Raw genomic sequence first — 27,297 nt, forward strand, 5'->3', positions numbered from 1 at the left:
ATTGGGGTGCTGTGTCATTGGTGCCAGGCGACAAAAGGTCTCTTGATAAATTGCAAGGAGACGCGCGGGATGTTTCCATACGTCTGATCAAGCTTTTGAAACATCTCGCAATGCATATTTGCATTTGGATATGGAGTCGCATAAGAGAGGCACAGCAAAGCCTTCGCTAAACACTTCGCTAAACAGATGGCCAAAACTCGCAAGCTAGATGGACGGGGCAGCGCTGAAGGCAACAAGAAAAAGCATTCTTCCCGTGTCTTCTGTGCGTTGTCTTATTTGCATGAAGCTTATTCTGCATTGCATGCCTCCCAACACTTTTCTTTCTGTGCAGCGTCACGCGTCCAGTAGCCTTCGCTAGAATCCTCTCGCGTAATGGGAGTCTGCATTTTCCAACATTGGCAGAGGCGACAGCCAGTCGGGTACCCTGGCTTTCAATGTCATGATGTTGCTTTTCAGCCCGGACACAATATCCCTCATGGTAAACGCGGCTCGACAACAACTGGTCGGAAGCTCAACTTTCATGATCATTCCGTCTTATCCCTCGTGGCTATCCCTGCATGCCACATGGTGCGTCGTCTTGCATGCAGTCTATGTTGTTTATATATTCACCGCTTCTTGCCCATGGCCTGTCCCTTGGTGGTATCAAGAAGCAAAGCACTGGCCATGAACAAGCCACCTAACGTCCCGAGCCACCCAGCCCATTTACACAAGCAAACATGTTAGTGGTGCTCAACGCCCGTCTGTGCACGCTTTGGGCGTTGCTTGCCGCTCTGCTGTTTGTCGGGGCGCCGCCAGTCCGTGCTGCAGCCGCTGTCAAGCGCGACTTTTCAGAGGGACAGATAGACAACGGAGAGGCACTGTCACAGCTCAGCACAGAAGCCCTGCAAAGTTCACAGCAGCTTCATAAGAGACTTGTTGCCAGGGGAGCCAATTCTGGCTGCACAGTGGATAAAATCCGCATTCGAAGAGAATGGTACGTTTTCAAGAGTCAAGGTGATTCTGACCAAGTTTACTGACGATCGCTTGTATTCTACCAGGCGCACTCTGCCGAAGAGTGAGCGTAGAGCGTTTATTGCGGCCGTCAAGTGTCTCCAGAGTTCACCAAGTCTCCTGGATCCTGCTGTTGTTCCCGCTTCCAAGACGCTTTGGGACGACTTTGTGGCCATCCATCTTTTCCAGACAGGAAACATCCATCTGACTGTAATACTCTGCCACAAACAAAGTGGAACATCTTGTGTTGGGGGCTGACAAAAGTGATCAGGCCACATTCCTCACCTGGCACCGCTACTTCACGTGGACATATGAGCAAAAGCTGCGAGATGTCTGCGGCTACAAAGGTAGACGAGCACTTCATGACCTGTGACATTGCTGACAAGTCACTGCAGGGACCTTCCCTTACTGGGAATGGGGACTCGATGTGCACAATCCAGCTGGCTCGCCTGTCTTTGATGGCAGCGATACATCACTCAGCGGCAACGGAGCGTATTCTCCTCACGAGGGACTATGGATCACTCAGGCATTCAGTGGTAATGTCCTAAAATTGCAACCTGGTACTGGCTCTGGCTGTGTCACATCGGGCCCTTTCAAGGACCTTAAGGTTCGTCTGGGCACCGTCGTCATGCCTCAGTACGGCAACCCAAACTGGACCGGCTCGGCCAATCCTCTCGGCGAGGGCAACGAGCGCTGCCTCAAGCGTGATCTTAATGCCTGGGTGGCGTCGGCATTCACATCATTTCGCAACACCACGGAGCTGATCTTGGAGAACAACAACGTCGAGATGTTCCAGGCGATCATGCAGGCCGATGACCGGTACGTGGTCGGCCAGCTCGGCGTCCACGGCGGAGGCCACTACACTATCGGCGGTGACCCAGGCGCGGATCCCTTCATCTCGCCAGGTGACCCTGGGTTTTACCTACATCACGCACAGATTGACCGGGTATTCTGGATCTGGCAGATGCTGGACTTCCAACATCGACAGGTGAGTCCCATGGCCTATCCTTCCGCTTTGACACTGGCAACAGGCGGCCTTCTAACACACGATGCAGGGGGTTTGGGGCACCAGTACGTTGCAGAACATGCCGCCAAGTCCCAATGTCACGGTAGAGGACACCGTCGACATCTCGCCACTCAATGGACCTGTCAAGATCAAGGACTTGATGAACACGGTCGGCGGGTCACCATTCTGCTATGTCTACTTGTAAGCTGGGGAGGCTCCTGTGAATCTTGTGCATGAACATGAGCACGGAAGGTCTGGGATATTAAGATCAAAAGGCTGTTCAGTGATTCCCTGCGTGGATGCACGAGTGTGTCATGTTGATGAAAGGTCCTTAGTGGAAGACGTCAGATTTGAATGTGCTCGTAATGAAGGACTCGAGGCCTGGAGGCGAAGCTTTTTAGCGCCTTCTAGGGAGTGAGCGTGCAAGAATTTATGGGCCTGAGCCCCTGAAATAGCGCGCTAGCAGCGTCATTACGAGACAAGCCAGGCACCCACGGACATGTTCTCGGTTCCAAGAACCAAATTTCCGGAGAAAAGTTGCTGGTACTTCAATGTTCTGCTGGTTCCATGCTTTGACCCAAGTAACGTGTACCCTAAAAAATTCGGCGCCTGGCCTGTTATTTCCATCACAGCCCCAGAACGGTTACGGGTGTACTAGCTCGTGCCTTGAAAGCTGGGGACGTGTGAAGGGCTGTTTACTCAAAAAGTCCAGCTCATTTCTAGGCTCTTTCTTTTATTTCCTTGTTCTTCTGATTCTCTTCCGAAAAGAACGCAATAGTTGCGCCGACACACTCGTTTGAACCGAACAGCAAAGAATCTCTCGACATGAAGACCTCGACCTCCTTCGCCCTCCTCGGCCTCATTGCCGGCACGGCCGTCGCAAAGACGGACCTCGCCGGCTGCACCCGCACCCAGATGGGCAACACCTACGTCTACTACGTCCCCGACACGGGCGAGATCTGCTCCCTGCTCGACTGCGGCGGCGGCCGCGCCCCACCCAAGACCACCGTCCCGGGGTGCGCTGCCTACGAGGGCACCGCGACGGTGACGCCCAGCTTTCTCCCGGGCTTTGGCGCCGCCGCCAGCACCTCGACCCCCTCGAGCGGTGCCTCCACCGGCCCGGCTTCGACTACGAGCGGAGTTGGCCAGGCCTCCACCACCCCTACGGCCACCGGTGGTAGTTCGGCGAGCACTTCGAGCGGCGAGGACAAGACGCAAGTGACGAGCACCGGCATCTCGAGCAACCCTCCTGGAAAGACGGTTATTATTACGGGCACAAAGGAGACGACGGCGGGAACTTCGGGTGGGAGCAGTGGTGCCAGCGGTTCCAAGACACAGGGCTCGTCGGGCTCTAGCTCCTCGTCCACTGCTGGCGCTGCTGCGGTCACAGCGGCGGCCAAGGGCGCCGCTGGTCTGGTCGCCGGTGCTGTCGCATACCTTGCGCTGTAAAGTGATATTTGTACATGGGCATACATGGAAGCATTTGCAAAGTGCCGGCGTTATTTAGATTGTCCTCATGGTCATTAGACATATCGGCACACGCGTCAAAAGTTCATAGAGCGGAGCATTGTTCGTCCCAAAGGCATCCGACTTGACTCAATTCTCCGAGACTCTAGCCGTGACTGTCAATTTGTGAACCCAAATCCTTTCTGCCTCGTAGCAAAGAAACCGGCTAGGTCATACGCCGAATGTGTCGCCTTTAGTCGCTGGTATGTCTCCTCCCCATAGCTTTGGAGCACTCTCTGGTCATACATGGCGTCGTTCATGAAGATTGGCTTGTAACTGACATCCTTCAGGTTGCCGCTCTTGTAGTTGGTCGGATAGACTCCTGGGTAGTTCTTTTCATGCATATTGTGAAGCGAATCAGAGATTGTGCGAACAAAGCCTGGGCAATGCTCATCGCATAACGGGCTTAGCCATGCGATATCGTACTCCATCCACACCCGATCGCCCGCAGTGGGATCAAGCCCGAGGGCGTTGCTGCCTGCGTTTTGAGAGGCCTGAGCAATCAAATGAGACATGGGCTGGACGGTAAAGGTGAACAGCCTGAGGTCGAGAGGGTCAAGCAAGGAACCAGTCGCGGTTGCCTTCTCGACAGTAGTGAAGTGGTCGTTCAGGAATGTTGACATCTTCGGCATCGGCATGTTGGGGAAGGTGTTCATTCGGATCTGGAAGCGCAGGACCTCAATCTTGCCAGAGTTGTTCTCTTTGGTCAAGTCTTCGTACGTGAGAGTCTTCACACCGTCTGATAGCTCATGAATCGCGTCCAGTTCATCGAAGATACCAGCCGCTGGCTGCGCTGCGTCATAGAAATAGAAGACAACGATAGCTGGAACGTCGATCCCGGCGGCTCCAATAAAGTTGAACGTAGGAATCAGGGCTGCCTTTGGGTCCTTGTTGTTGGCGGTGAAGTTCGAAACGGCAGAGAGAACAGCGGGATGCTTATCGGCGGTGTAGAAGCGGGTGCCGCCCCAGACCATGCCCTCAGTACCGATGTTGTGAGTCTTGAGAGTCATCTTGGTGATTACGGCATATTGGTTTCCACCTCCACGAAGGGCGAAGAACAGTTCCGGATGAGAGGTGGCATTGGCATTGACGATGGTGCCATTAGCCAGAACACATTCGAAATTGACCACATTGTCGCAAGCCATCCCCTACATGTACGTCGCTGCGTTCAGCTTTGATATTGCAATCCATCGAAGCTTTCAGATACTTACATATTGAGATGAGAGATATGAAAGGCCGCCTCCAATGGTAAAGCCAGTGACGCCGATATCACCCAGGCGGCCACCCACTGCCGCTTTGTTCAGCGGCTGCAGCACAGCGTAGACGTCCTCCCATTTTGCACCAGCACCGACCTCGACAGTCTCCTGGTCCGCCGCGGGGATGGCGTACTGCGAATTGGGCCGGAAGGAGATGAGAACGCCCTCGTCGACACTGGAGAAGCCCAGATTGGGATTGTGGCCACCGCTCTTCAGCGCGAACGCCACAGTCGGGTGCGCATTGAGGGTCTTGACCGCGAACGAGACATCGTGGGCATTGCCGGGCAGGAACAGGCAAGCAGCACGGTTGTTGGAGCTCTCGGCATTCCAGTACTCGGTGTTAGCCGACTGGTAGATGCTCGCATTCAAGACCGTAGCTATGCCCTTGGGACCAAGCGGATCCCAGACCAGCTGCTTTGGGTAGGCCTCAAAGAGCTTCACGCACGCAGCAAGTGTCTCTGATGAGACGGCAGCGGTCACGCTTGTCGTCGTGAACAGCGCCAAGAGCAGGCCGGTCCCGGAATGATACCACGGACGCATTTTCGTTTTCGCTGCGAGAGTCCACAACAATCTGCTGTCACACCCACGAAGTTGCCCACGACCCTTTTCGAATGTCTTGTCTTGTAGGTCGGATTTGTACGACCAAAGCATCAGACAGGACGCGCCTCCGAGGTCGCACGTGAAGATGTGAAGAGCAAGTGGCCACCTGATACTTCAATCCGACCGGCTCACTCTTGTTGGGATCTGCAGGAACGCTGTCCTGGACCCGAGTACGAGTACGGCGAGACCGAAATGCTATCCTGCGACCACTTGGTATTACCACGATTTTTAAAAATCCGTCCGCGATGGCCGGGCCCTTCGCATTAGCCATCCCTGTCTAGTCTCTCCTAGGTCCGACCAGAATTCGCATGAACCTGTGAGAAACAATTAAAGAAAGGCGACGATCGCTCCTCTCGCTTATCATCCTGCCCAAAACCGCGTGTGCCACAATGTCCAGGTGGTCCAGCTCGCCGTCGTCGACAAATTCGTCGGCGATCAAGGAAGAGCTTCCGGCCCTCGAGCGACGCCGGTGTGAAGCTCGAGAACTTGTGTGCATTGTGCACCGGTACCAGTCCGTGAAATAAATGAGGTTGAGCACGATCCGTCCTTGGTCCGCCGTGTAGTTTGGCCACCCCTTGATGGAGCCACTTTCGGGCGAGCAGTCAACGGGCACGCCGTTGACGGCCAGCGAGAAGCACACATGCGGATTCTCGTAGTACACGTCGTTGTGTGACGGCTGCCTGCTCTCGCCGGGGAATCCGGTGTTGGCCTGATGATAGCGGACTGGACCGAGCAAATGGCACCGCCCGCCCGGCGGGTAAAGCCTTATCCGGATCCACCCACCATCACTTTCAAGCATTCCGGTAATGCGCTTTGCTCTCTCATATACAGTCCAGGCTTCGTCAACTCGTGGTTCGAAATCTAGGCTTCATATCTGTTCTTCTGACTCAGTCCTCCCTTAGGTAAAAGACTCGCATCTCATCATGGGTCGCAAGATTCTTCTCATCAATGGCCCGAATCTGAACCTCCTGGGCACTCGTGAGCCGCATATCTACGGTAATACCACACTTCAAGACGTGGTAGACGCTGCCCAAAAACAAGCTGTCGACCTCGATGTCAGTCTCGATGCCTTCCAATCGAATTGGGAAGGCGCCATCATCGACCGGATCCAGCAAGCCCGCACAGAAGGCGTCGATGCCATCATCATCAACCCTGGAGCCTTCACCCACACAAGCGTCGCCATACGAGATGCTCTTCTAGGAGTGGCGATCCCCTTCGTGGAACTGCACGTTTCTAATGTGCATGCTCGTGAGACCTTCCGGCATCATAGCTACTTCCAGGACAAAGCGGTGGCCGTGGTCTGCGGGATGGGGGTATACGGATACACGGCTGCATTGGAATTTGCGGCGAAGTACATGAAGATCAGTTGAATGATTCATGGAAGAAGGCGTGGAAATCGGGTATGGAATCTTCGCGGACAAAATGCCAGGAGGGTGACAAAATCGATCGAACTGGTTTTCCTTTATGTGTGCGTTGCAGGCCGGAGTCAGACTGACTTCATGGATCTATCGATACATTTCTTCAACCTTTGTTGAGGCAGGGACACGCAACGGAAGCTTAGAAGTCTCTTGATACGGGATATCTGATTCTCGACCAACTCCATTTTGTAGAAAAACGAAATATATGTAGTGAAACAGACGCCCCTTAATATTTGCAAGAAAATCCAGCCTCCTCCACCTGCCGGGGACGTTTAGACTTGGTCCAGTGACCAAAGTGTACGGGAACGTCTCCGATCTCGACCATCTTGTCTTCCAGCAGTGCCATCATCTCTTTGACAACATCGGCATACTTGGCGTCGTGATAGCAGTTGAACAGCTCCAATGGGTCTTCTTGGCAGTCGAACAACTCCCACTCCTTGTGATCGGCGTCAGCCGGCCTGGCACCCTCGATGCCAAAGTCCTCATTGTACCAATAGATCAACTTGTATCTCTGGTTTCTGATCCCATAATGCGCATATGCGCAGTGTATGATATCATTGTGCATCCAATACCGGTGGTATGCGACCTGCTGCCATCCTGCCGGGGTGTTTCCGTTTAAGAGCTGTCTAAACGAAACGCCCTGCATATACGACGGCACTTTCAGCCCCGCGAGATCCAGGAATGTTGGTGCAAAATCAACATTGCTGATGATATCATTGCAGACCGTCCCCTTTCCGATTTCTTTCGGATATCGGATGAGGAATGGCATCTGAAAGCTTTCTTCGTACATAAAGCGCTTATCAAACCAGCCGTGCTCACCAAGGAAGAATCCCTGATCACTGGTATAGATAACAACTGTATTGTCTGCTATTCCTTCGGCCTCCAAATAGTCAAGCATCCGACCCATGTTGTCGTCAATGCTTTGAATAGTACGGAGGTACCGTTGCATATAGCGCTGGAACTTGAACTCTGTCAATTCGCCCTCCGTCTTGAACGTAAAGACCGTACCGTCTTCTTTGTCGATGAGCTTGAGCTTAGTGATGTCCTCAGGCACGAGAATCTTGCGGTCTGTAAAGAACCAAGTGTTCACCATCTTGTCCCCAAGGCCGTGCCGCGAGCCACCGTCGGGCTGGACGAGACCCAAGTCGAAGTAGGTCAGGTCATCTGCGATACGCATCTTGGCTATCTTGGCTGCCCGCGCGCGATTCTTGTAGTCGTCTGTGAAGGTATCCGGTAGTCGGATCGGGTCCTTGTAGAGCTCTTTGTGCTTGTCGTCACACTCCCAGCTCCGATGGGGTGCCTTGTGCTGGCACATGACAAAGAAGGGCCTGGATGGGTCCGCCTCGCGGGTCTTTTTGATAAAGTCCAGGCTCTTGTCGGTAATGATGTCCGTCGCATACCCTGGGATGTTGCTCGTGCCGGACTCGGTAATAAAGGCTGGATCCCAATACTCGCCCTGGCCCGGGATCACCGCCCAGTCATCAAAACCGGTCGGCTCGTGTCGTATTCCCTCTCCTAAATGCCACTTTCCGTACATGGCGGTAGCATATCCTCCAGTTCTCATGGCCTTGGCCACGTTTGGTAGTCGATTGTTGAGCTCGCTGTCGAGCGTCATCACATCGTTTACATGATTGTGAGTGCCGGTGAGGATGGTCGCCCGGGAGGGGGTACAGATACTGTTCGTGACGTAGCAGTGGTTGAACAGCATGCCTTCCTTCGCCAAGCGGTCCAGGTGCGGCGTATGGTTAATGCCAGCGCCATATGCAGATATACTCTTGGCGGCGTGATCGTCCGCCATGACGAAGAGGATGTTGGGGCGAGATGATGGCGCCATCGTGACTTCGGGATGATGATTAGTAATGACAGTAAGCTGAGGTCGGGGATGAGACGAGATCTGTTCTCCTCCCGATGGTTATACAGCGATTTAAATACACCAGGTGGTCAGATCAGCAGCCGTGAAGACGGGGACAGCGTCTGTCCTTATTGGGTTAAAGTTCAGACCGACGAATACCAATATCCGGGAGCATGGATCCATGGTCCCACGCCGCTATGTGGATAAATTGTCGTTTCGAGTAGTATGTGGTCGGTTTCTTTCCCGACTGCAGTAGGACATTTCGGCGTGGGGGTTCCGCGCCGCACACTCGGGGACGGCGCCCGACCTCCGGACCCATGTTTATCTGGTTCAATTCTTGCCATAACCAAAGGGTTGAAGCTGTCACATGTCAAGTCTAAATTGAAGCGCCTGTCAAAGTACTGGAATGTTTCACGTATAAATGATTGTAACAGAATAGCCCAAAGAGCATATTCTCAGACACAACCGTGTCTAGGAGCTGGATGACTCAGGCTAGCCAAAACCAGACCTCAAGCATAAACCCATCCTTGACAGGGATTTCCAGAGCCCTGAGATACAGTGCCTTTCTGCAATAACTAATCATGAGCAACTTGCTACTGGCATGGGGACCGGCCCTCCAGGTGACTTCTCAGTAGGTGCTGTCAAAACTTCCACTCCCGTTTCCGTGACTAGCAAAGTGTGCTCTGTACAATTGTCAGCATTAGAGTAAGTATTGAGAAGAACGTGACGTACCAAATTGAGCAGCCCTTTTACCATCAATGGTAGTGTTGGTCCAATTGTCTGGCCAGGTTATATCCCGATACTTCCCTAATGCGATAGCCGGCTCAATCGTAAAGGTCATGCCAGGTTTGCACACACCCACGGCCTTGTTCTTTGCATAATGCGGTACGAAGGGTGAAGCATGAAAGGTAGAATTGATACCATGACCACCCCAGGTCCTCACGACGGAGCATCCCTTGGACTTGGCATATTTCTCGACGGCGTTACCGATCTCGCGTAAGGGTGTGCCCGGTTTCACCAGCTTGATTGCCTCATCCAAGCATTCCCTCGCGGTTTCCACTACCCGGACTGAGTCTGGGTCTGCCTTTGCCTTGTCACCCACATAATATGCTGCGTTGAGGTCAGAGTGATACCCTTCGTGGTATAATGTGACATCGAGATTGATGATGTCTCCATCCTCTAATTTCCTCTGATCAGGTATACCATGGCATATGACCTCGTTGACAGAGGTGCATATAGACTTGGGAAAGAAGTTGTAGTTCAATGGAGAGGGATATGACTGCCAAGGTAAGGATGACGAATATGCTTGGAGAGTGTTGAGAACTCACGTCCCGCTCTAGGCATGCTTTGTGGCAGACCTCATCAAGGTAGTCGGTAGTCACACCGGGTCTTATCTCTGCTGCAACGATATCCAACACCTCTCGTGCTAGTCTGCTGACCTTGCGCATTGCCTCTTGGCCCTTGGCGTCCAGGAGGTCAACTTTCGACCTATTGAGGTACCGTTCACCGCTGGGAATGCCGCTCTTGGCATATTCGGGGTGGGGAATAGACTTGGGTACGGTGCGTCTTGCAGAGAGTGGATGTACAGGTCTCGTGGATCCGGTGAACGCATAAGTCGGGTAAGGGTTGTAGAGCTCAGCAGTTCCCGTCTTGTGCAAAGCTTTGTGTTCATTCTTTGCATTTGAGGTAGTCAGCGAATGGCGCATATGAAGGAGAATACCCTACATACCCAGTTCTTCTTGAAGCAATCTTGAGAGCAGAAGTAGCTGCTCTTGATGCCCAACTTTAGGCAGGTAGGACATTGTAAGGTGCCAGCCTCATTCTGGCAGTCTTCCGTCAAACACTTCTGTTTGTCAGGGGCATGCATTGGCTCGTCGACTGCCATAACGTAGTCAGGTCGGAAGATTCAAGGAAGCCTAGTCAATCGCGATGTCACAACCAGGAGTAGGGTGTCAAATACAGGTTTCAACTAGGTAGAGAAAGGTCGAGTGATCATACATCGAGGAATTGACTTTGTTCACTATTTGAACTGTGAGTGTGGAGCCCACGCCCTTCCCACTACAGCACGCGCCCTTTTGAAACTGCACCTAAATCCCAATCCAGTCGACTACAGTATGTTCGAATAGTAAATCCTCTTCACCATCATAGATAGACTGACCTGGTGTTTCTTTGAGCAGATTTTTGTTGCTTCTATTTTTCTCCAAAAATGTATAGGAAATCGATCTCGCTATCTCTTCATCTAGAGTCTATTCTTCTCACTTTCTAGCCTGATTTTCCAACTGAATTCATATGTCTTCGTTGCGTCCTCAAATGAGCTCAGGATCCGGTTCGGGAGAAGGTCATCACCTTCAACATTCGCTCCGTCCTGTACGTTGTTGGTTGCCGGCCTGGTCTCCCCTGCGTTGATCTTCCTATCTTGGGCGCAGCAAATAGCGGCCAGCTCGTTGTAGAATGGATCGTCACCTGAATAGTAGTATTCCGCCTCTTTCTCATTGCTCGGATATCTGACTTGCAATTAGCTTTGTCTTGCGGCCACGTCCTATTGTTCTGCCGTACCTGACAAACAGCTTTGGTTCATTGTATAGATCCACGAGCCTCATCTGGTATCCATCGGCAACCACGTCGATCTCGTTCGAGTAGGTGATACCGTGGAGAGCGATGATATGATTGAGACTTCCTATTGCACCGCTGTCATATTTCCTGAAGCATGATTGTGATGAGCTCGACGAACTAGTTGTGCGCATACGGGGAGCTCGACCAATGACTTACCAGAAGGCAGAAGTGACTCTGGGAATTCTTTTCGCAGCTGGTATCGTATCTTCCTGGATCGCATCCGTGAAATGACTCAGTTTGCCTGCCTTTTCATCGTGTTCTAAAGCAGTGGCCCGGACAGAATCCATGACCACCTCGCCGCCGAGATAGCGACAAAGGTCGCAGAAGTGCGTGGCCTGCTCGACAATCGGTCCTCCTTGTGTTTCCTTGTTCCACCACTCTGCCTTTCGCATTTTTGCGTAAGCCGTCACATAACGCGCTGTCACGCTCATGACAACTAGATTGTTATCGCGGATGATTCGTGCTGCCTTCTGCACCACCTTGAGATAGCGCAGCATGTAACCTACACCGACGAGGTTGCCGGATGCGCTCAAGCTACGCGCCACTGCGTAGGCCTCATCGGCTGACCCGGTCGTAACTGGCTTCTCGGCAAAGATCGCCGGGCCAGACCCAAAGGCGGCAACTAGCTGTTTCTCCAGATCCGCCCCCGGCAATGTCGTGCCCCGGAATTGCGGCGGCGACGCCAACATGATAAGGTGAACAGGGCCAGTCTTTGAGTCCTCGTCAGTGGCCTTGCGGTCATCGGCTGCCTGTTGCACCGAGATGTAGTGCTGTGTCGCAGCATAGCATTCTTTGGCCAGTGAGGCTTCCTTCCGGGGCATTACCCATTCGAACCGTTCGCGACTAGGATCGACGATTCCTACAACTCGTAGCCGACGGCCAAGAATCCGCTCGAGGTGAGCACTGTGATTCCACCGCACCCAGTCGTTACCAAACACGATGCCGCCGGCGCCCACAAAGAGCACGTTGAATACCGGGCCGGGGGCACCTGCAGCGTCAATTCCGTTGCCATGTGCCATTTCTTTCGTCCTCTCCGCTGGAACAGGTTAGGACTTCTGCCACAAAAGCGGCTCTTGGCACTGGTCCGGGTTACGTCTTAAGAGCACACGTAAACGCTGAGTTATACAGCTCGTCACGTTATGCTCGTTGTGTTCTTTGTGACGGTTGACGCACGGAGTACGGAGCCCGGCGCCCGGAGAGCTAGTCTCATGGGCACGCCAAGCACGGCACGATGGATGACGGCGCCGGTTGGGGTAATGCGGGATGCGGGGTACAACTGGCTATCCGTCACCAAGCTGAACTTCTGCGAAGGCTCTATCTCCCAGGCTCATAGAGAAAATCTTGAGGAAACATGTAGTAGTTGCAAAAAGCGAAACTTCACACACCTCAAGCTGTCAGGATGGCTCCCAGTTCGGAAAGCGGGGTCGCCATCTCGCTAAGACTGCCACATCCTTCACAACATACATGTAAGGTGGTAGTCGGGGCCCTGGACGCCGTCATCCGTGGACCCCGATAATCATCAACGTGCCAGACTGCTCCCCTGCAAGGCGAGGGAGCTGCTTTCCAGGCTATCCGCTTTGTTTATATTTCTCCACCATGTCATATCACGACCTGATCACTGCAGGCACATATCTCTGAGGGGCGCGTGTTTCTACCATTATCATAGCATATCGAACATATGGACGGCAGAACGGAGAACAAGATGGCCATCGATCAGGTAGACGATGATGGCAACAGCCCCACGGTCGCAGATGAGAAGCCGAAGCTCGAGAAGAAGCAACATGTGGACATCAACCACAACATCTCAGCCGCGTGGGTATTCGTTGCATGTGTCGTGAACAAGTCAATGACAATGACACTAATTCGATGATATTACAGCATCCAGAACCCCCTCGCTCATCTTACTAAGGAGCAGCTGCTGAAGGAAGTTGACGCTTTTGCGCAAGGCACTGGCATGGAAGACACCCTTACTCTGCTGCGCAAGGGCGCCCTCATTGCCCAGAACCACGACTTTGAGAGCATTCCTGAGCTCGATGAAGCAGACCTCGAGGCCTTACGCTATGAGCGCGAGCACAAATGGAGACAAACGAAGGGTCTCTACATGACGATCGTGCTCTGCTCCATTGGAGCCGCCGTCCAGTAGGTTACCATGGCTGTATTCACTCTGACTCAGGCACTGACGCAGCCTTCTTTCTTGCACATAGAGGTTGGGACCAGACAGGCGCCAATGGTGCCAATCTTTCGTTCCCCAAGGAGTTTGGCATCAACCCTGCCGCCGGCACGCCCAACTTCGAGCGCAACCAATGGCTGCTCGGTCTCGTCAACGGCTCGCCGCACATCAGCGCGCCTTTTCTCGGCTGTTGGCTCTCGGATCCCATCAACAACTACGTCGGCCGGCGAGGGACCATCTTCTTCTCGGCAATCTTTTGCATCTTTCCAGTTCTCTGCCAAGCATTTTGCCAGAATTGGGAGCAGCTGTTTGTGTGCCGACTGCTTCTCGGCATCGGCTGGGGGTGTAAGGCCTCCATCATCCCCGTGTTCGCGGCCGAGAACTCGCCTCACTACATCCGTGGTGGTCTGGTCATGTCGTGGCAGATGTACACAGCCATGGGCATCATGTTGGGATTCGCTGCCAACCTGGTGTTCTACCGTGTAGGAGATCTTGCTTGGAGATTCCAGCTCGCCTCGGCATTCCTTCCCGCGGTGCCTTTAGCTGCTTTTGTAAGTGCTTTTTATTCAGATGGGACGGAGAAATAGCTAACTGTCCCCAAACAGATTTACTGTTGCCCTGAGTCTCCACGCTGGTACATGAAGAAGGGTCGTGTCGGGGACGCATACAAGTCACTCTGCCGTCTTCGGAAGACCCCTCTCCAAGCTGCGCGCGATCTCTACTACATGCATGCACAGCTCGAGGTCGAGGCCACGCTTGTGAAGCGTACTAGCAACTACCTGAAGAGATTCACGGAGCTTTTCACTGTGCCGCGTAATCGCCGGGCAACTCTGGCATCCTTCATCGTCATGATGTCTCAGCAGGTATGTAAATTTGCCACGCAGCCATGTCACCGATGAAATAGACTAATTAGCTGAAACCCAAACCTCAGATGTGCGGCATCAATATCATCAGCTACTACAGCTCCTCCGTCTTCAGCTCGGCGGGGGCATCGGCACTGGCAGCACTCTTCTTCTCCTTCGGCTTCGGCGCCATCAACTTTATATTTGCATTCCCGGCCGTCAAGTTGATTGACCAGTTCGGACGTCGCAGCCTACTACTCGCCACCTTCCCTCTCATGGCAGTAATGCTCATCGCGACGGCTATGTGCTTCTATGTGCCAGAGAGCAGCAATGCGCACCTGGGACTCATCGCCTTCTTCATCTACCTGTTCTCCATCTGCTACTCCCCCGGAGCCGGGCCGGTGCCCTTCACCTACAGCGCCGAGGTCTTCCCGCTCTCGCATCGCGAGGTGGGCATGAGCTGGGCCGTGGCCAGCATCAACTTCTGGGGCTTCATCCTGTCGCTGACTTATTTCCGCATCGCGGCTGCCTTTACCGTCAAGGGGGCGTTTGGCTTCTACGCGGGACTGAACGTCCTCTGTTGGTTCCTCATTTTCTTCTTCGTGCCCGAGACCAAGAAGCGCACCCTTGAGGAGCTCGACTACGTTTTTGGCGTGCCCACGCGGACTTTCATACGCCACCAGATCCGCAAGGCGGCGCCGTACTTTGTGCGCCGCTACTTCATGTTTGACAAGACTGCGCGCCTGGAGCCTCTGTACCATCTTGACCACGTTGACTCATCCTAATATCTGTCGGAACGGGAGGCCCCAAGTGTTGGGAGGCCCAACTCGAAACATAGAAGAATCAGTGGAATGTTGTGGGGGATTATTAAATCATTTTGATCTCTTTCTGACCATGTATTAATGCCAGTGGGATGTAAAATATTCCTGTCATCAGGGGGCATTATTAATTAAACTAAAGCTTTTACCATCCAATCCCCCTGTTCCGTATGTATGTCGCTCTCCGTCAAACCTGCCGAGAATTGAACCCGTCGTCATCTCCCCAAAAGAACCCTTCGCTCAGAAATGATAAGTTGTCCGAATTGGGCCTGGGCCAGCCAGGGAACATGTCCGTCAGGCTATTGCCTTCAAACATATCAAATCCTGTCCCAGAAATACCCATGGCATCTGCTGGCGGCGTGAACTCGGTCGGCAGCCCCGTGCTGACCATCGAGCTCGGCCCTACCACGTGTCCTCCAACGAGTGGGATGGACACTCCGTGTTCAGCGTTGGATACCCCGTGATCAGCGTGATGTTGGCCATGGGGTCCAGCGCTCCGGATCTTGCTTGCCTGGGCACTACCCGGAATACCCCCCGGGCTTGTCTTGCGTTTTCTATGCGACTCCGGGCTGGTCACGGTCTGGGTGAGTCTCGTGCTGTCAACGTTCTGATGACGCAGGCACAGCTGGGAGAACTCGCTCGCGATGGTCACGCAGCCCGCGGCGATGCGGAGCAGCTTTCCGCAGTACGAAAAGGGGCCGTCCGCAGGTGCGACAATACGAAGAACATCCACCAGCTCTTGGAGAAGAGTCAGGTCGCTCAGTTGCTCATTCATGATAGGGTAGGTGAAGATCTTGGGGAGAAGTTCGAAGAAGGACACAAAGGGCCGCCATTGAAACGGACTATCTCAGAAAGTCAGCACTTGTACAATCAAGCTTCGGCGGAAGAAGTAGGGTTACCGTCTTAGAACCATGAAGCCGCCTACTGTCGTTCTAGCAATGTGAACCCTAGCCATTGTCTGGATAGCTTGTCTCGCCTCGGCAAGTCGGAGTGCGTAGAGAGCCGGTCTGGAGCTACGGCGCAGCACCATGACGCGCGCGTGATGGAGGGTGTGCGTTTGCTCGAGCATCAGGTACTGCCATGCTCGTCGATTCAAATCTGTTTCATTGGAGGCGACGTCCTCTACATTTCGCTGGAACCCGTCGATATCATCCAGGAGCTCATCAATGCTGTCCTCCAATTTCTGTGCCAGCGTGCGGCTTGCGGCTGGCGAGTAGAGAAGGATGTACACCTTGCCCAGGATCAAACTCGAGTCAATGCGGCGGCGAAAGTCGTGAGTGATCTGCCGTGGATACGTGACGTCGCAGTCGTAGTGGTGAAGATTTGGCGGAGTACCGAGCAGTAGGGAAACGTCCTTATCAGTGATGAACAAGCACCAAAAGACCCGCCTCCTCTCGTCGTGTTCGTCGGCCGTCAGTTGCTCGCGCGAGTATCTCCTGTGTAGACCGAGAGCCTTGCCCACGAAACAGGCTTGGTTGAGAAGGTATTGCGTAACGTGCTCTGAGAAATATTTCTGAGAGATGTATGTCTATCAACAGTCAAGTTAGAATGATTGATCAGGGTGATGACGTCCATTTGTTCCTACCAGAGCTACTAGTGCTTGGAGGTTGACAAGCTTCGGCGCGAGGAGTCTGTCAAGCCCCGAAAATGCACGACGAACGTTGACTATAAATGGCTTCTCGAACTGGGTGACGGACACGATGTCGAGGTCGCTGCTTGGCCTATCAAGGGGCATGTATTGTCCGACAAAGCAAACTAGAATCATGTAGTTGAATAGTATGATCCATGCCGGCTCTAGGTCTTGATCTGATGCTTCAGACGAGTAATGCCTGTCGATAGCCTCCACACACGGTTTCCGGGCGACCACTGGGGTAACTGGTGCAACGTGTCGGAAGTAGGGTTCGATGATGGGCTCGAGTAGCCGTCTTGGAGGGAGCTGCAGTGCAGCGCCATCGTTGGAAAGATCAAGATGGAATGCATGCGCAGAGAGCGACAGCCCTTGGTACACCTCGGCCTTGAAGGCCATAAAGCCATCTAGCAAAGGTGGCGGTGGAGGCGACGGCTGAGGCCGTTGACTCCGGGCAAGGATATCTCGAACAGAAGCTTTGGGCCTGAAGGCCTCCAGATTCTTGTTGATTTTCTCATCGGCGTCCTCGAACAACGACATCAACGAACTGCCGCCGGAGTAGTGCTGGGTACTGCCAATCGCATCCGGGGACAGGTCGTCGTCGGGCGGTGCGAAATCCTCACATCCCATTGGGCTAGTCACGATTGCCTTGTGCATGGCGGATGCCGGCGCCAATGTTGCCCTTCTGCGGCTGTCTTGCCCATCGTCGGTAGGCGTGCCGTGCTGCTGACTCGGCAGGCCCTTGAGAAACTCGTCCAGTCGCTCGTGGATGAGCAATACATTCTTTTCGAGGCTTCCGAGTCGATTACCGAACTGCTCAAAGTCGTTGACTCTGTGCACTACGCGTCAGCTTTGGGGACGGCAAAAGTGGACGCACGATTAGGGATAGACCGTGCCCTACAGTTTATTTGTCTGGTTCGGCCTCTTGCCTTTGTTGGACCTCACACATTCGACGCCGGCCTTGACACAGTTGGAGCAGGCCGGCAGCTCACGGCCGCAACCAATCTTCTTGATCCTGCACTGCGCTAATTCTTAGCGTCATGGGTGGCTCTTGGCCCAATTCCACAAAAGCTGGGGACTGCGGGCGGAGAGGACCAGCTTTTGCTCACCTGGTCGCATGCTGGATCATGCGAAGAAAAGATCTGGACGGCGTTGGTCATCTAAGACGAGCTCTTCCGCCGTGCTGACTTACCTTGACACTCCTATGCTCTGAATCCGGGCTGCTCGCTACAGAGGTCATCTTGCTGAGAAGAGGCACGGTAACGTACTTGGCCTACCTTTGTCGAAGATTGGATCAGAGACTAAGGAGTGAGATGTTGGCGGAGCAATGATCAATCCCCGAGGCGAGAAGGCCGTGCGGGGCAAAACGCGGAGTCGATGGGAATGCCCCTGAACCGACCCACCCGAAGCCGGGGCTCGGCGCCCGGGGCCCGTTTCTGCGGTTCGGCTGACCACCGTCAAGAGTGCATGCATGCAAGCCTGCATCGCAATAGACTACTTGGTGTGCCTACACCCATTTGCCAGGTGAAAACACGGTTAGTTGCCCAAGTTGATACTGTTCTTTTTGTCCGCTTGTCTATGTTGGAGCTTGATTCGAGCACAATTCCCTTTCGGTTAAAAACAGTAGTGAAAGGAGCCAGGATCTCACTCCATGCAAAATGCCACATTCACTTATTCAACTTCGTTGTGGAGTGAACTCTTATGATTGGGGCAAAAAGGGAATCGACTCTTGTGCAGCAAGGTATGCAGCAGCAACTGCACCTGCTGGTTTTCTAATCCAGTCCGATCAACCTTATGCTGAGGTAAGTCTCGTCGAAACGTCCACACAAATGAAGCTCTGCTTTGGAAATTTGTCTTTATCGATACAAGCCCATCCGGACAAGGCGTTGGCCAAGCAGTTGCACGCTTCAGATCCGGTCAACTATCCCGATGACAACCACAAACCGGAGATGGCTATTGCAATAACGCCATTCGAGGCTCTTTGCGGATTCCGACCTTTGGATGAGATTTCTCATTTTCTTGAGCATGTGCCGGCCCTGAGAAGCTTAGTTGGCCAGGAGGAAGCCACTACATTCCAGAGGATAGCCACCACCTGCAGCAGCAACGGCACGGACGAGGCAAAGCAGCAGGGTAAACAAGCACTGCGGAAGATCTTTGCCAAAGTCATGAATGCAGACGAAGATCAAGTTCAGTCAGCATCAGAGTCTTTAGTAATGTCAGCCAGGAGTGATGGCGACCGCTTTACTGACGGTGGCGTCGCTGCCACATCAGGCGAGGTACTCTCCGAGCTAGTCAGTCGACTCTACGATCAATACGGGGCTGACCGGGGACTTTTTGTGCTATTCTTTACCAACTATGTTACCCTTGCCCCCGGAGAAGCTATCTTTCTCCGAGCTGACGATATTCACGCTTACATATCCGGCGACATCGCCGAGTGCATGGCGACTTCGGACAATGTGGTGCGGGCAGGGTTCACAGCAAGATTCAAGGATGTGCCGACACTGGTAGATATGCTGACTTACAACTGCACGCCTTTCGCTGAACAGCAGATGGATCCCACCGACTATGACGATGTAGGTTTCAACGCGAAAGGTCGTAAGAGTGGATCGTTCGCAACGCTCTACGACCCCCCTATTGGCGAGTTTGCCGTGGCGCGCTGCGTTTTGAAGGCCAACGGTGCGGCCGTAACTTTCTCACCGCTCAACGGACCTAGCATCATCATAGTGACGCGTGGAATGGGGACTATCAGCGTGGGATCTACGGCATTGAAGCTCAAGGAAGGATACGTCTTCTTCATTGGTGCCTCTGCAGAATGTGCGGTCTGTTCACAGGGCGACGGGGAGCTGGAGATGTACAAGGCCTTCTGCGAGGTTTCGAGTACAAGCACGACCCAATAGGTAGTTGCGAAAGAGGCAAGAATAAGGAAGACTAGGAAGCATCTCCGAGGAATGGCGTTGATGGAGTCAAGGGTCTGGATACTGCTCCTTATGACCCTGTTTCTGGTCCCGGCTGTTCAGCTCGGTGGACCTGGTGAGACATTCTGAAGGCATCGCAGGGGACTTGAGGCCCACGAGCCGCCACTAAGAGAAGTCTTTGAAGGCCGGAGAACCTCGAGGCTACGTCATATCGGATGTGGTTTGGGACGGGGCGCCTCTGGTCTCGCAAAGGGGCGCATACCTATCTAGTGGTTAGCAGACAGACTGACCGCTGTTTGGTTCCCGACGAATGGACTAGAACCGAAGCCTAGACTGAAACATGAAAACCCTGAAATTAGCTGAAAACGTGCCGGGCACGCTGTCCCAAAAGAAAATCCAGATGCCGGAGTCTTCCTAAATTAAAGCAGGATCAACACCGAGGAATGTCGAGCCCAATTATTGTTGTCTGGAATGCCAACGGGCCGGTTCGTCGTCTGGAGCGTGGGGGCGGCTAGTTGTGAACAGAGGTTAGCTCTAGTGGGTGCTTCAGCGGTAGCTTCTGCAAATTGTAGTCGACCAACCCCCTGACAGAATGGACTGGCAGTGGAACAGGAGCCAGCGCTGTGGTGTACACTGTGCAATCGGGTAGGCGCACGTGATCTGGTCACCAAAGTCCAGCGTGGAAGGTGGAGATGTGAGGCGGTGGGAGTGGGCAGTATCAGCCGGACCTAACCTGTTCGGGCAAAACGCTGGTCGTCCAGCCACCGCTCATTGGCGCCCTGGCGGATTGGGCTTGCTGGCTCGAAATTCTCAAGGGAGGCGCGCCAGCCACTCAGCTTTCGAGCCGTCTCGCACGGCAACCACAAACCACCCAGTCGTCGTAACTAGCCGTCGCTTCCCTCAAACCCACCGCCCGCCATCCACCTAATCTCGTCACAAACAGCCGTCAAAGCGTCGCAGTCGAGGGCAGAAAAGAAGAGGCAAGCAGCCACTCTCGCGATCTCCTGCCCATTCTCTCCCGCCTCCATAAAACCCCTCTTCTTTCCTCCCCTCTCATTTCTCCTGTCTCCTGCCGCATACCATCTGCCATCACCATTCTTCCTGCCACGCGAGACTGCCTGTCCTGTCCATCCGACGCTGCTCGCCATTCCTCCAGACCTGCTTAGGCTGGAAACCTCGTGCTTCCTGCCAGCTAGATTGACGCCAGCGAGTTGCGCATCGCCCACTCGCGCGCCAGGCACCTCCTCTCTGCGCATATCGTTTCTCTCTCTGTGTGTCGCACTCGCTGCTTCCAGACTAGCCCAGCATGTCTTCCGATACCGAGACCGCTGCCCGGCAGCCCAACGGCGTCATCGATCAACGGCCGACGACTCCGCTGAACCAGGACAACGCCGTCACTTCCTCACAAGTCACCCTCCCCTCTACAGAAGCGCCCGCGTCGCCCATTGAGCCCGGCCAATCGTTCAAGACCGAGAACCAAGACGAGCGCATTCCGGCGTCCATTATCCCCTCTTCTCTTACTCCCCCACCCTCGTCCCAGGTCCCCAACAATGGGCCCACCCATGGAGGCGGACCGATCCACGGGGCAGCAATCAGCTCGCAGCGATCTGCCATCCTCTCGCCGCCAGTGACCGGCCTGAATACTACCTTCCGCCGAGACGCAGCAGCAGCTTCCGAGTATGCGCCGCCCTCACCGACACAAGTCGTCGAGGCGTCGCCGGAAGAGCTTCGAGGCATGCTCCAGGCATGTATCGCTGAGCAAGCCAAGCTCAAGATGGAGACGGCGCACCACAAGTTGCAGTATAACTTGCTGAACTTGCAAGCCGAAGACGATGCCAAGCGAGCTGCTGTCGAACACGAAATGACCCGCCGTGAGGTCGATGCCCTCCGCGCCTCGGAGCACTCGAGGCAAGCTCGCCGCGAGCTTAGTGCAGTTTCGGAGTCGATGCAAGCCAAATACTATCAATTGAGATCGTGGTACGAGGAACTCGTTGAAGAAAACGATGCCCTTGTCAAGAGGCTCAAGGTGGCCAAGAAAGTCATCCAGCAAAAGGAGGAAACCATCATTGGCATGGCCGAAGAGAAGGAAATGTTGCTGAATCGTCTGCGCGAGAACCGGGAGCATTTCCATCAGCTCTGTAGCCCCGGCGGCATTTTCCACACTGCCATGACACCGAAATCTCAGACCATTTCGACTCCTGTTCAGCACCGTGTCACCCCGCGGCAGACGCCTCGCTCGCACGACCGTGATGCGCGAGACGGTGGGCTCGCCATGATACTTCAGGTCATGAGCCAGGAGAACAACAGCGCGCCTTCAACACCGACTACCCCTCACCGTCCTGCACCTCGCAACTTCCCCAAGCATACCCGTGGGGCCCAGTCGCTCTCCTCGCTTCCCACCACACCAACATCGCGACCTCGAGGCCCCCACGCAGGCCTGCTTCCGTCGGTCGACCTTGTACCCCAGACCGAGCCTCCTCACCGGTACAGCAGACAGTACGTGCCGGAGACACCTACTCGACAACGTGGCTCACGACGCAAGAGCCGCGAGAGCACCATCTCGGCCGATGATAACGAAGAGCTCGCTCGCCAGGCTCTCGAGTCGGTCGCTGCCGCCGCCGCCACATCCTCTTTTGACTCGCAGGGCTCTCATGGCTCGCGCAGCTCCCGAGCTCGCCGCGCCAGTGAAGAAGAGGAGGAGATCTACGAGAGCCAAGCTAGTCAAGCGGCTTCGCAGATGCTCCGACGCGACCCTCGTGAGAGTTTCGAGGTTGCCAGCTCTCGGGGTGGCTCTCGTGACGTGACGCCAGTTCCGACCGAGAAGAGCGCCAAACTTCAGGCTAAGATCTTCGGCAGCGTCAACAAGGCCTCTATGTCCTCAGACAAGCGCAAGTTCAGTGGAGGTCCCATCTCTGACATGGGCGTGGTCGACGCCAGGAGAGAGATATTGGCGAGTCCGACGAAGAAGCAGAGGGTGGTTGGCAGTAGCCTGCGGGATGGGGCCCGGATCGGTCTGGGCATCCAGTATGGTCATGAGTAGACCCTTGTGCTTGAGGAGCCGGGGTGGTGCGAAAGTCGAAACGAAGTTGTGCTCAATGTGATGGAGCTTAGGGTGTCTGAGACATGAAGGAAGGTTGGAGTTGCTTTGCGCATAAGGCGGTCTGGTCAGGCGCCCTTTCCATGATCACGACGAACTCGAAGAGGAATCATAGCGAGTGTTTACCCTTGCAAATTATGAGGAGCTGATATGTTTCGCTCCCTCTCTGTGGCTCGCAGAGAGAAAAGCCACTCGAACTCCAAGTACTTAATTTAGTAGCATAGCTAGAGGTACATAGATCAAGAGGCCGTGGACCGATGAAGTCCCGAACCAGCACGTCTCACTCAACGAAGCTGAATGAGATGAAGCGAATCGAAAGAAACGACCTTCAACTACAAACAAGCTCTCTGATCTTGATTCTTGTGACTGTCAATGTGCTTTTATTTTTATTTTATTTTTTGTATGAATATCTCTGGAGTGACCATAGCCGGCAGTGTTCGAAGCATCACCGACACCGGCCAACAAAAAAGGCGGAAGAGTATTTCTCCCGCGTGCTTCTCCCGGCTCCAAGTCCCGACAATTATCGCCGCCCCACTTGGCCCATGAGTTGGCGGCGACAAGTTCCCTTACCCTTAGCCGACAAGCTACCTACTTGTAATAATTAGCTAAGCTGGGGTTGAGACGCTGGGAGGAACTGGGGAAATACTCACAAAAGATTCAAAGCTTCGGGAGCTCGAACCTGGATTGATTTTGTTTCTTTTCTCTGTTTCCTTTCTCTCTTCTCAAAAAGTACTATCAATCCACGGCTTGTCCTTCTGCGGGATTCCCTGAGCTAGGCTGCGTGCATCCACCCTCCATCACTCCCAGCTCTCCTCACTCCTTAAGCATCGACCCCGACGCCCTCCTGCCGGGACTTCAACTGCCGATATCGCCGCCGATTCGATCCCCGGCGGCCTCTTCCACTTGACGCACTCCTTCGCTCTACACACACAATTACAGCCATGACCTCGCTCCCCAAGGGTCTCGCCTCGGTGCTGGCCAAGAGCCCGTCCGACGTCGTCATTCTCTCCGCCCTCCGCACGCCGGTCTGCCGCTCCTACCGTGGCCAGCTCAAGGACGCCTACCCGGAGGAGCTCCTGGCCACGGTCCTGCGCGCCACCCTCGCCGCCAACCCCAACCTACCGCCGTCCAAGGTCGACGATGTCGCCGTCGGCGTCGTCCTCTCGGAGCTCGGCGGCTCCAAGGCGGCGCGCATGGCCCTCAACCACGTCGGCTTCGACACGCACGCCACGAGCCTGCACACGGTCAACCGCGCGTGCTCGTCGTCGCTGCAGGCCATCGGCGCCGTGGCCGGTGAGATCCGCGCGGGCATGATCGACGTCGGCATCGGCGCGGGCATGGAGAGCATGACGCGCAACTACGGCTCCAAGGCCATCCCCGTGGACCTGTGGCCCGAGCTGCGCGACTCGCCCGTGCGCGACGCGCGCGACTGCATCATGCCCATGGGCCTGACGAGCGAGAACGTCGCGAGCCGGTACGGCGTCTCGCGCGCCGACCAGGACGCCTTTGCCGTCGAGAGCCACCGCCGTGCCGCGGCCGCGCGCGCCGAGGGCCGCTTCGACGACGAGATCGTGCCCGTGCACACGCGCTTCCAGGAGGTCGACAAGCAGGGGAACAAGGTGGGCGAGGAGCGGGCCGTGACGGTGACGCGCGACGACGGCATCCGCGAGGGCGCGACGCTCGAGGGGCTCGCCAAGCTCAAGCCCGCGTTCAAGCCCGACGGCGCCAGCACGGCGGGCAACTCGTCGCAGGTGTCGGACGGCGCCGCGGCGGCGCTGCTCATGCGCCGCAGCACGGCCGAGGAGCTCGGCCTGACGTCGAGCATCATGGGCCGGTTCCTCGGCAACGCCGTCGCCGGCTGCGCCCCGGACGAGATGGGCATCGGCCCGGCGCTCGCGATCCCGCGCGTGCTGCGCATGTTCGGGCTCGAGAGCCGCGACGTCGGCCGCTGGGAGATCAACGAGGCGTTCGCGAGCCAGGCCATCTACTGCGCGCGCGAGCTGGGTCTCGAGAAGGAGTGGGAGCAGGGGCGGGTCAACCCCGACGGCGGGGCCATCGCGCTGGGCCACCCGCTCGGCGCGACGGGCGCGCGCATGGTGGCGACGCTGATGCACGGGCTCAAGAGGGACCAGGCCGAGATCGGTGTCGTGAGCATGTGCATTGGTACCGGTATGGGCATGGCGGGTGTGTTTGTTAGGGAGTGACGTGGATGAGCCGTCATCGAAGGTTGTTGGTGATGTTGCATGTGATAGACGGGAGATTTGTACTTGATATAAAAATCGCGAGGCCCTGGCTGTGATATTTGAGCGTGGGCAATAGAAAGAATGTTCCTGAGCACAGGTTTTTGGCATTGCAATGATTGATCACTCGGTATAGATTGTACTCATCTTTCGGAAACCGCTCTGATGATCTTCACAGATGAAAATACAATTCGTACCAAAAGCAGTCGCTAATTATGTTGGTCTCGCTATTCGTACAACCCGTAAATCCTTCCGTCCCTCAAGGTTCAAACCCTCTTGGGATCATACCAGACTAGCAACTCATGGAATCCCTCTCCTATCAACCTCACCAAGGCCGACAAAATCTTCCAAATCCGTGTCGGGATGAACTTGACAAGCCAGAAGATGCCATAACCAAGGTACCATATGATGGTGCCAATGATCCCAAACAGCGCCTCGAGAACCTTGAGCGACGTTCTTCCAAACTTGAGAATGAATGTCCAGATCGCTTTTGGCACGTCCACAAACAAAGACTTGAACACAATGACCAGCCCGTCCCATACGTCCTTGAGCGTGATCCTCTTGAAGAAGTTGATCAACGCCATGACCACCGTGTGGATGAACGACACTGCACGATTAAAGACGTAAGCAACGGCATTCGCAACCTTGGTGACTCCCTCGACGATCCAGTCGATGACGACCTTGGCCCCCTTGGACACCGCCTTGAAGGCCTTCTTCACCATGTTCGGGATCTCCTTGATCAGGGCCGGTATCTCCTTGATGCCCCTGGCCACGGCGCTCGCCGCCCTCTTGGCCCGCCGCGGGAACTCGACCACCTGCCTCTTGCACCAGCGGCCGAACCTCTTGCGCTCCTTCCACATGTGCCTGGGCGCCGTGTACACGACGAACTTGGGCACGCTCCACGCGAAGAACTTACAGAAGAGTACGATGCCCATGGCCGCGTCGCCCACGACCCGCATCTCGCGCTCGTGCGCCGCCTTCCACCGCCGCCACCCGCCCGTCCGCCGCGAGGGGAGGTAGTCGACGACCTCCCGGTGCCCGCCCCGCGCCGCGAGCCGCAGCGCGATCTCGCCGTCGGGCGCGACGAGCGCGTCGTCGGCGCCCAGGTCCTCTATCAGCACGCGCACGGCGGCGAGGCTGCCCCGCTGCGCGGCGAGGTGCAGCGGCGCGCGCAGGGGTTCGAGGTAGGAGTCGCGGCCCATGAGCGCCGGGTCGGCGCCCAGGCGCGCCAGCGTCAGGATCATGGCCGGGTTGCCGGCGCGGACGGCGGCCAGCAGGGGGCGGTCGCCCTGGGTGCCGCGGACGTCCGGGGACACGAGGCCCGAGCGGACCATGGACTCGACCTGGTCGTCGCGCCTGAGGCGGATGGCCTCGTAGAAGGCGTTGATGATGTCGATTGCTAGGTGGTACCGCTCGAAGAAGGCGGTCCTCAGCTCGGGCGACGGGTCGTCGCCCATGTTGCCCAGTGGGCTGGGGAGGCCCTCTGTGAGGGGAAGCTCGAGGGGTGCGAGCTCGTGGGCCTTGGCGCGCTCGATGCGCGCCTCGAGGCTGGCCTCATCTGTCTCGGTGTAGGTCGGCACGTCGTCGGTGGAGGACTCCATCGTGCCGTAGTTGACTTGGGGCTCGTATATGGGCGCCACGTCGGGTACATCTTCTGGTTGCTGATCTGTGCCGTTCATAGCGGGTGAGGTGTTTTCTCTGTGCGAGCTGTTTAATATGGCGTGTGTATCACTGATGACGATAATGCAAGTTTCTGTCTCTGGTGTCTCATGATGGATTCCGACAGAGCATTATATCGTACAGGATTACATATCGTGTTTCAATTATCGAACTGTGAAACCTGGCCGTCAGCCCTGCGAGGCAGACCGCCGTCTCTTTTTGTTGGGTTCCTCGGCATGCTTTTCAGACAGGATGGTGCCTGAATCACCAGAGTGAGGCAGAGCGAGTGATAGCTTGAAGCCTAAGATCAAACGGTGCTAGGCCTGCGCGGCTAATGGCCGCCAAGACGTCGAGCTGAACGTTTGACAACCGTTGTGGGCTAGAGTGGGCGAGAAGGAGGCGGTGGCTGTGCCACCACCAAATCTCCATTGTGCCCCTTTGTGCCTCGGTTTGAGATGATCACCAGCCTTTCTTTCCAGCACAAAATATCGTGAAGCCGAAGATGTTGAGTTCCAAAGATGTATTCACACGTGGGAGAAAGCCGTAGGATTTCCAAAGTTCTGCAGGCCTCCCAGGTACCATGCACCAGATTCAATCTTGTAGTACTTCGTTCCCACAGGCCAATGAAATCTGCGCGGCGCAAAGGCAAGATAATTATGTTATAGTGTAACTAATTATGATGTTGACT

The 27,297-nt window shown here is 55.1% G+C and overlaps 11 protein-coding genes across 11 annotated transcripts; 6 read left to right on the forward strand and 5 right to left on the reverse strand.

Annotated features, from left to right (window-relative positions):
• Positions 1 to 716: 716 nt before the first annotated feature.
• On the forward strand, positions 717 to 3,445 carry E0L32_001288 (uncharacterized protein; the record flags this gene model as incomplete). Its single annotated transcript, XM_031135350.1, has 6 exons — positions 717 to 973; positions 1,038 to 1,200; positions 1,262 to 1,337; positions 1,386 to 1,978; positions 2,046 to 2,197; positions 2,806 to 3,445. The coding sequence occupies 6 exons, from the start codon at positions 717 to 719 to the stop codon at positions 3,443 to 3,445; spliced, it is 1,881 nt and encodes a 626-aa protein (XP_030991802.1).
• Positions 3,446 to 3,621: 176 nt separating this feature from the next.
• Positions 3,622 to 5,298, reverse strand: E0L32_001289 (uncharacterized protein; the record flags this gene model as incomplete). Its single annotated transcript, XM_031135351.1, has 2 exons — positions 3,622 to 4,650; positions 4,714 to 5,298. 2 exons carry the CDS (start codon positions 5,296 to 5,298, stop codon positions 3,622 to 3,624), a joined length of 1,614 nt encoding a protein of 537 aa, XP_030991803.1.
• Positions 5,299 to 6,281: 983 nt separating this feature from the next.
• On the forward strand, positions 6,282 to 6,728 carry E0L32_001290 (uncharacterized protein; the record flags this gene model as incomplete). Its single annotated transcript, XM_031135352.1, has 1 exon — positions 6,282 to 6,728. The coding sequence occupies one exon, from the start codon at positions 6,282 to 6,284 to the stop codon at positions 6,726 to 6,728; it is 447 nt and encodes a 148-aa protein (XP_030991804.1).
• Positions 6,729 to 7,002: 274 nt separating this feature from the next.
• Positions 7,003 to 8,610, reverse strand: E0L32_001291 (uncharacterized protein; the record flags this gene model as incomplete). Its single annotated transcript, XM_031135353.1, has 1 exon — positions 7,003 to 8,610. One exon carries the CDS (start codon positions 8,608 to 8,610, stop codon positions 7,003 to 7,005), a length of 1,608 nt encoding a protein of 535 aa, XP_030991805.1.
• Positions 8,611 to 9,207: 597 nt separating this feature from the next.
• On the reverse strand, positions 9,208 to 12,260 carry E0L32_001292 (uncharacterized protein; the record flags this gene model as incomplete). The annotated part of the gene is made up of 7 exons (XM_031135354.1): positions 9,208 to 9,311; positions 9,361 to 9,907; positions 9,957 to 10,301; positions 10,358 to 10,506; positions 10,888 to 11,132; positions 11,185 to 11,328; positions 11,398 to 12,260. 7 exons carry the CDS (start codon positions 12,258 to 12,260, stop codon positions 9,208 to 9,210), a joined length of 2,397 nt encoding a protein of 798 aa, XP_030991806.1.
• A 659-nt stretch (positions 12,261 to 12,919) lies between these two features.
• E0L32_001293 (uncharacterized protein) lies at positions 12,920 to 15,038 on the forward strand (the record flags this gene model as incomplete). The annotated part of the gene is made up of 5 exons (XM_031135357.1): positions 12,920 to 13,053; positions 13,120 to 13,380; positions 13,446 to 13,962; positions 14,017 to 14,274; positions 14,343 to 15,038. The coding sequence occupies 5 exons, from the start codon at positions 12,920 to 12,922 to the stop codon at positions 15,036 to 15,038; spliced, it is 1,866 nt and encodes a 621-aa protein (XP_030991807.1).
• Positions 15,039 to 15,258: 220 nt separating this feature from the next.
• E0L32_001294 (uncharacterized protein) lies at positions 15,259 to 17,938 on the reverse strand (the record flags this gene model as incomplete). Its single annotated transcript, XM_031135358.1, has 6 exons — positions 15,259 to 15,913; positions 15,971 to 16,599; positions 16,657 to 17,530; positions 17,600 to 17,718; positions 17,808 to 17,840; positions 17,891 to 17,938. 6 exons carry the CDS (start codon positions 17,936 to 17,938, stop codon positions 15,259 to 15,261), a joined length of 2,358 nt encoding a protein of 785 aa, XP_030991808.1.
• A 418-nt stretch (positions 17,939 to 18,356) lies between these two features.
• On the forward strand, positions 18,357 to 19,595 carry E0L32_001295 (uncharacterized protein; the record flags this gene model as incomplete). Its single annotated transcript, XM_031135359.1, has 1 exon — positions 18,357 to 19,595. One exon carries the CDS (start codon positions 18,357 to 18,359, stop codon positions 19,593 to 19,595), a length of 1,239 nt encoding a protein of 412 aa, XP_030991809.1.
• A 1,324-nt stretch (positions 19,596 to 20,919) lies between these two features.
• E0L32_001296 (uncharacterized protein) lies at positions 20,920 to 22,653 on the forward strand (the record flags this gene model as incomplete). The annotated part of the gene is made up of 1 exon (XM_031135360.1): positions 20,920 to 22,653. The coding sequence occupies one exon, from the start codon at positions 20,920 to 20,922 to the stop codon at positions 22,651 to 22,653; it is 1,734 nt and encodes a 577-aa protein (XP_030991810.1).
• A 998-nt stretch (positions 22,654 to 23,651) lies between these two features.
• On the forward strand, positions 23,652 to 24,914 carry E0L32_001297 (uncharacterized protein; the record flags this gene model as incomplete). Its single annotated transcript, XM_031135361.1, has 1 exon — positions 23,652 to 24,914. The coding sequence occupies one exon, from the start codon at positions 23,652 to 23,654 to the stop codon at positions 24,912 to 24,914; it is 1,263 nt and encodes a 420-aa protein (XP_030991811.1).
• Positions 24,915 to 25,216: 302 nt separating this feature from the next.
• On the reverse strand, positions 25,217 to 26,629 carry E0L32_001298 (uncharacterized protein; the record flags this gene model as incomplete). Its single annotated transcript, XM_031135362.1, has 1 exon — positions 25,217 to 26,629. One exon carries the CDS (start codon positions 26,627 to 26,629, stop codon positions 25,217 to 25,219), a length of 1,413 nt encoding a protein of 470 aa, XP_030991812.1.
• Positions 26,630 to 27,297: the final 668 nt, after the last annotated feature.

This window comes from Thyridium curvatum, assembly GCF_004353045.1.
Source record: "Thyridium curvatum strain D216 chromosome Unknown NODE_5_length_802575_cov_81.998223, whole genome shotgun sequence".
Lineage (NCBI taxonomy): Eukaryota > Fungi > Ascomycota > Sordariomycetes > Thyridiales > Thyridiaceae > Thyridium > Thyridium curvatum.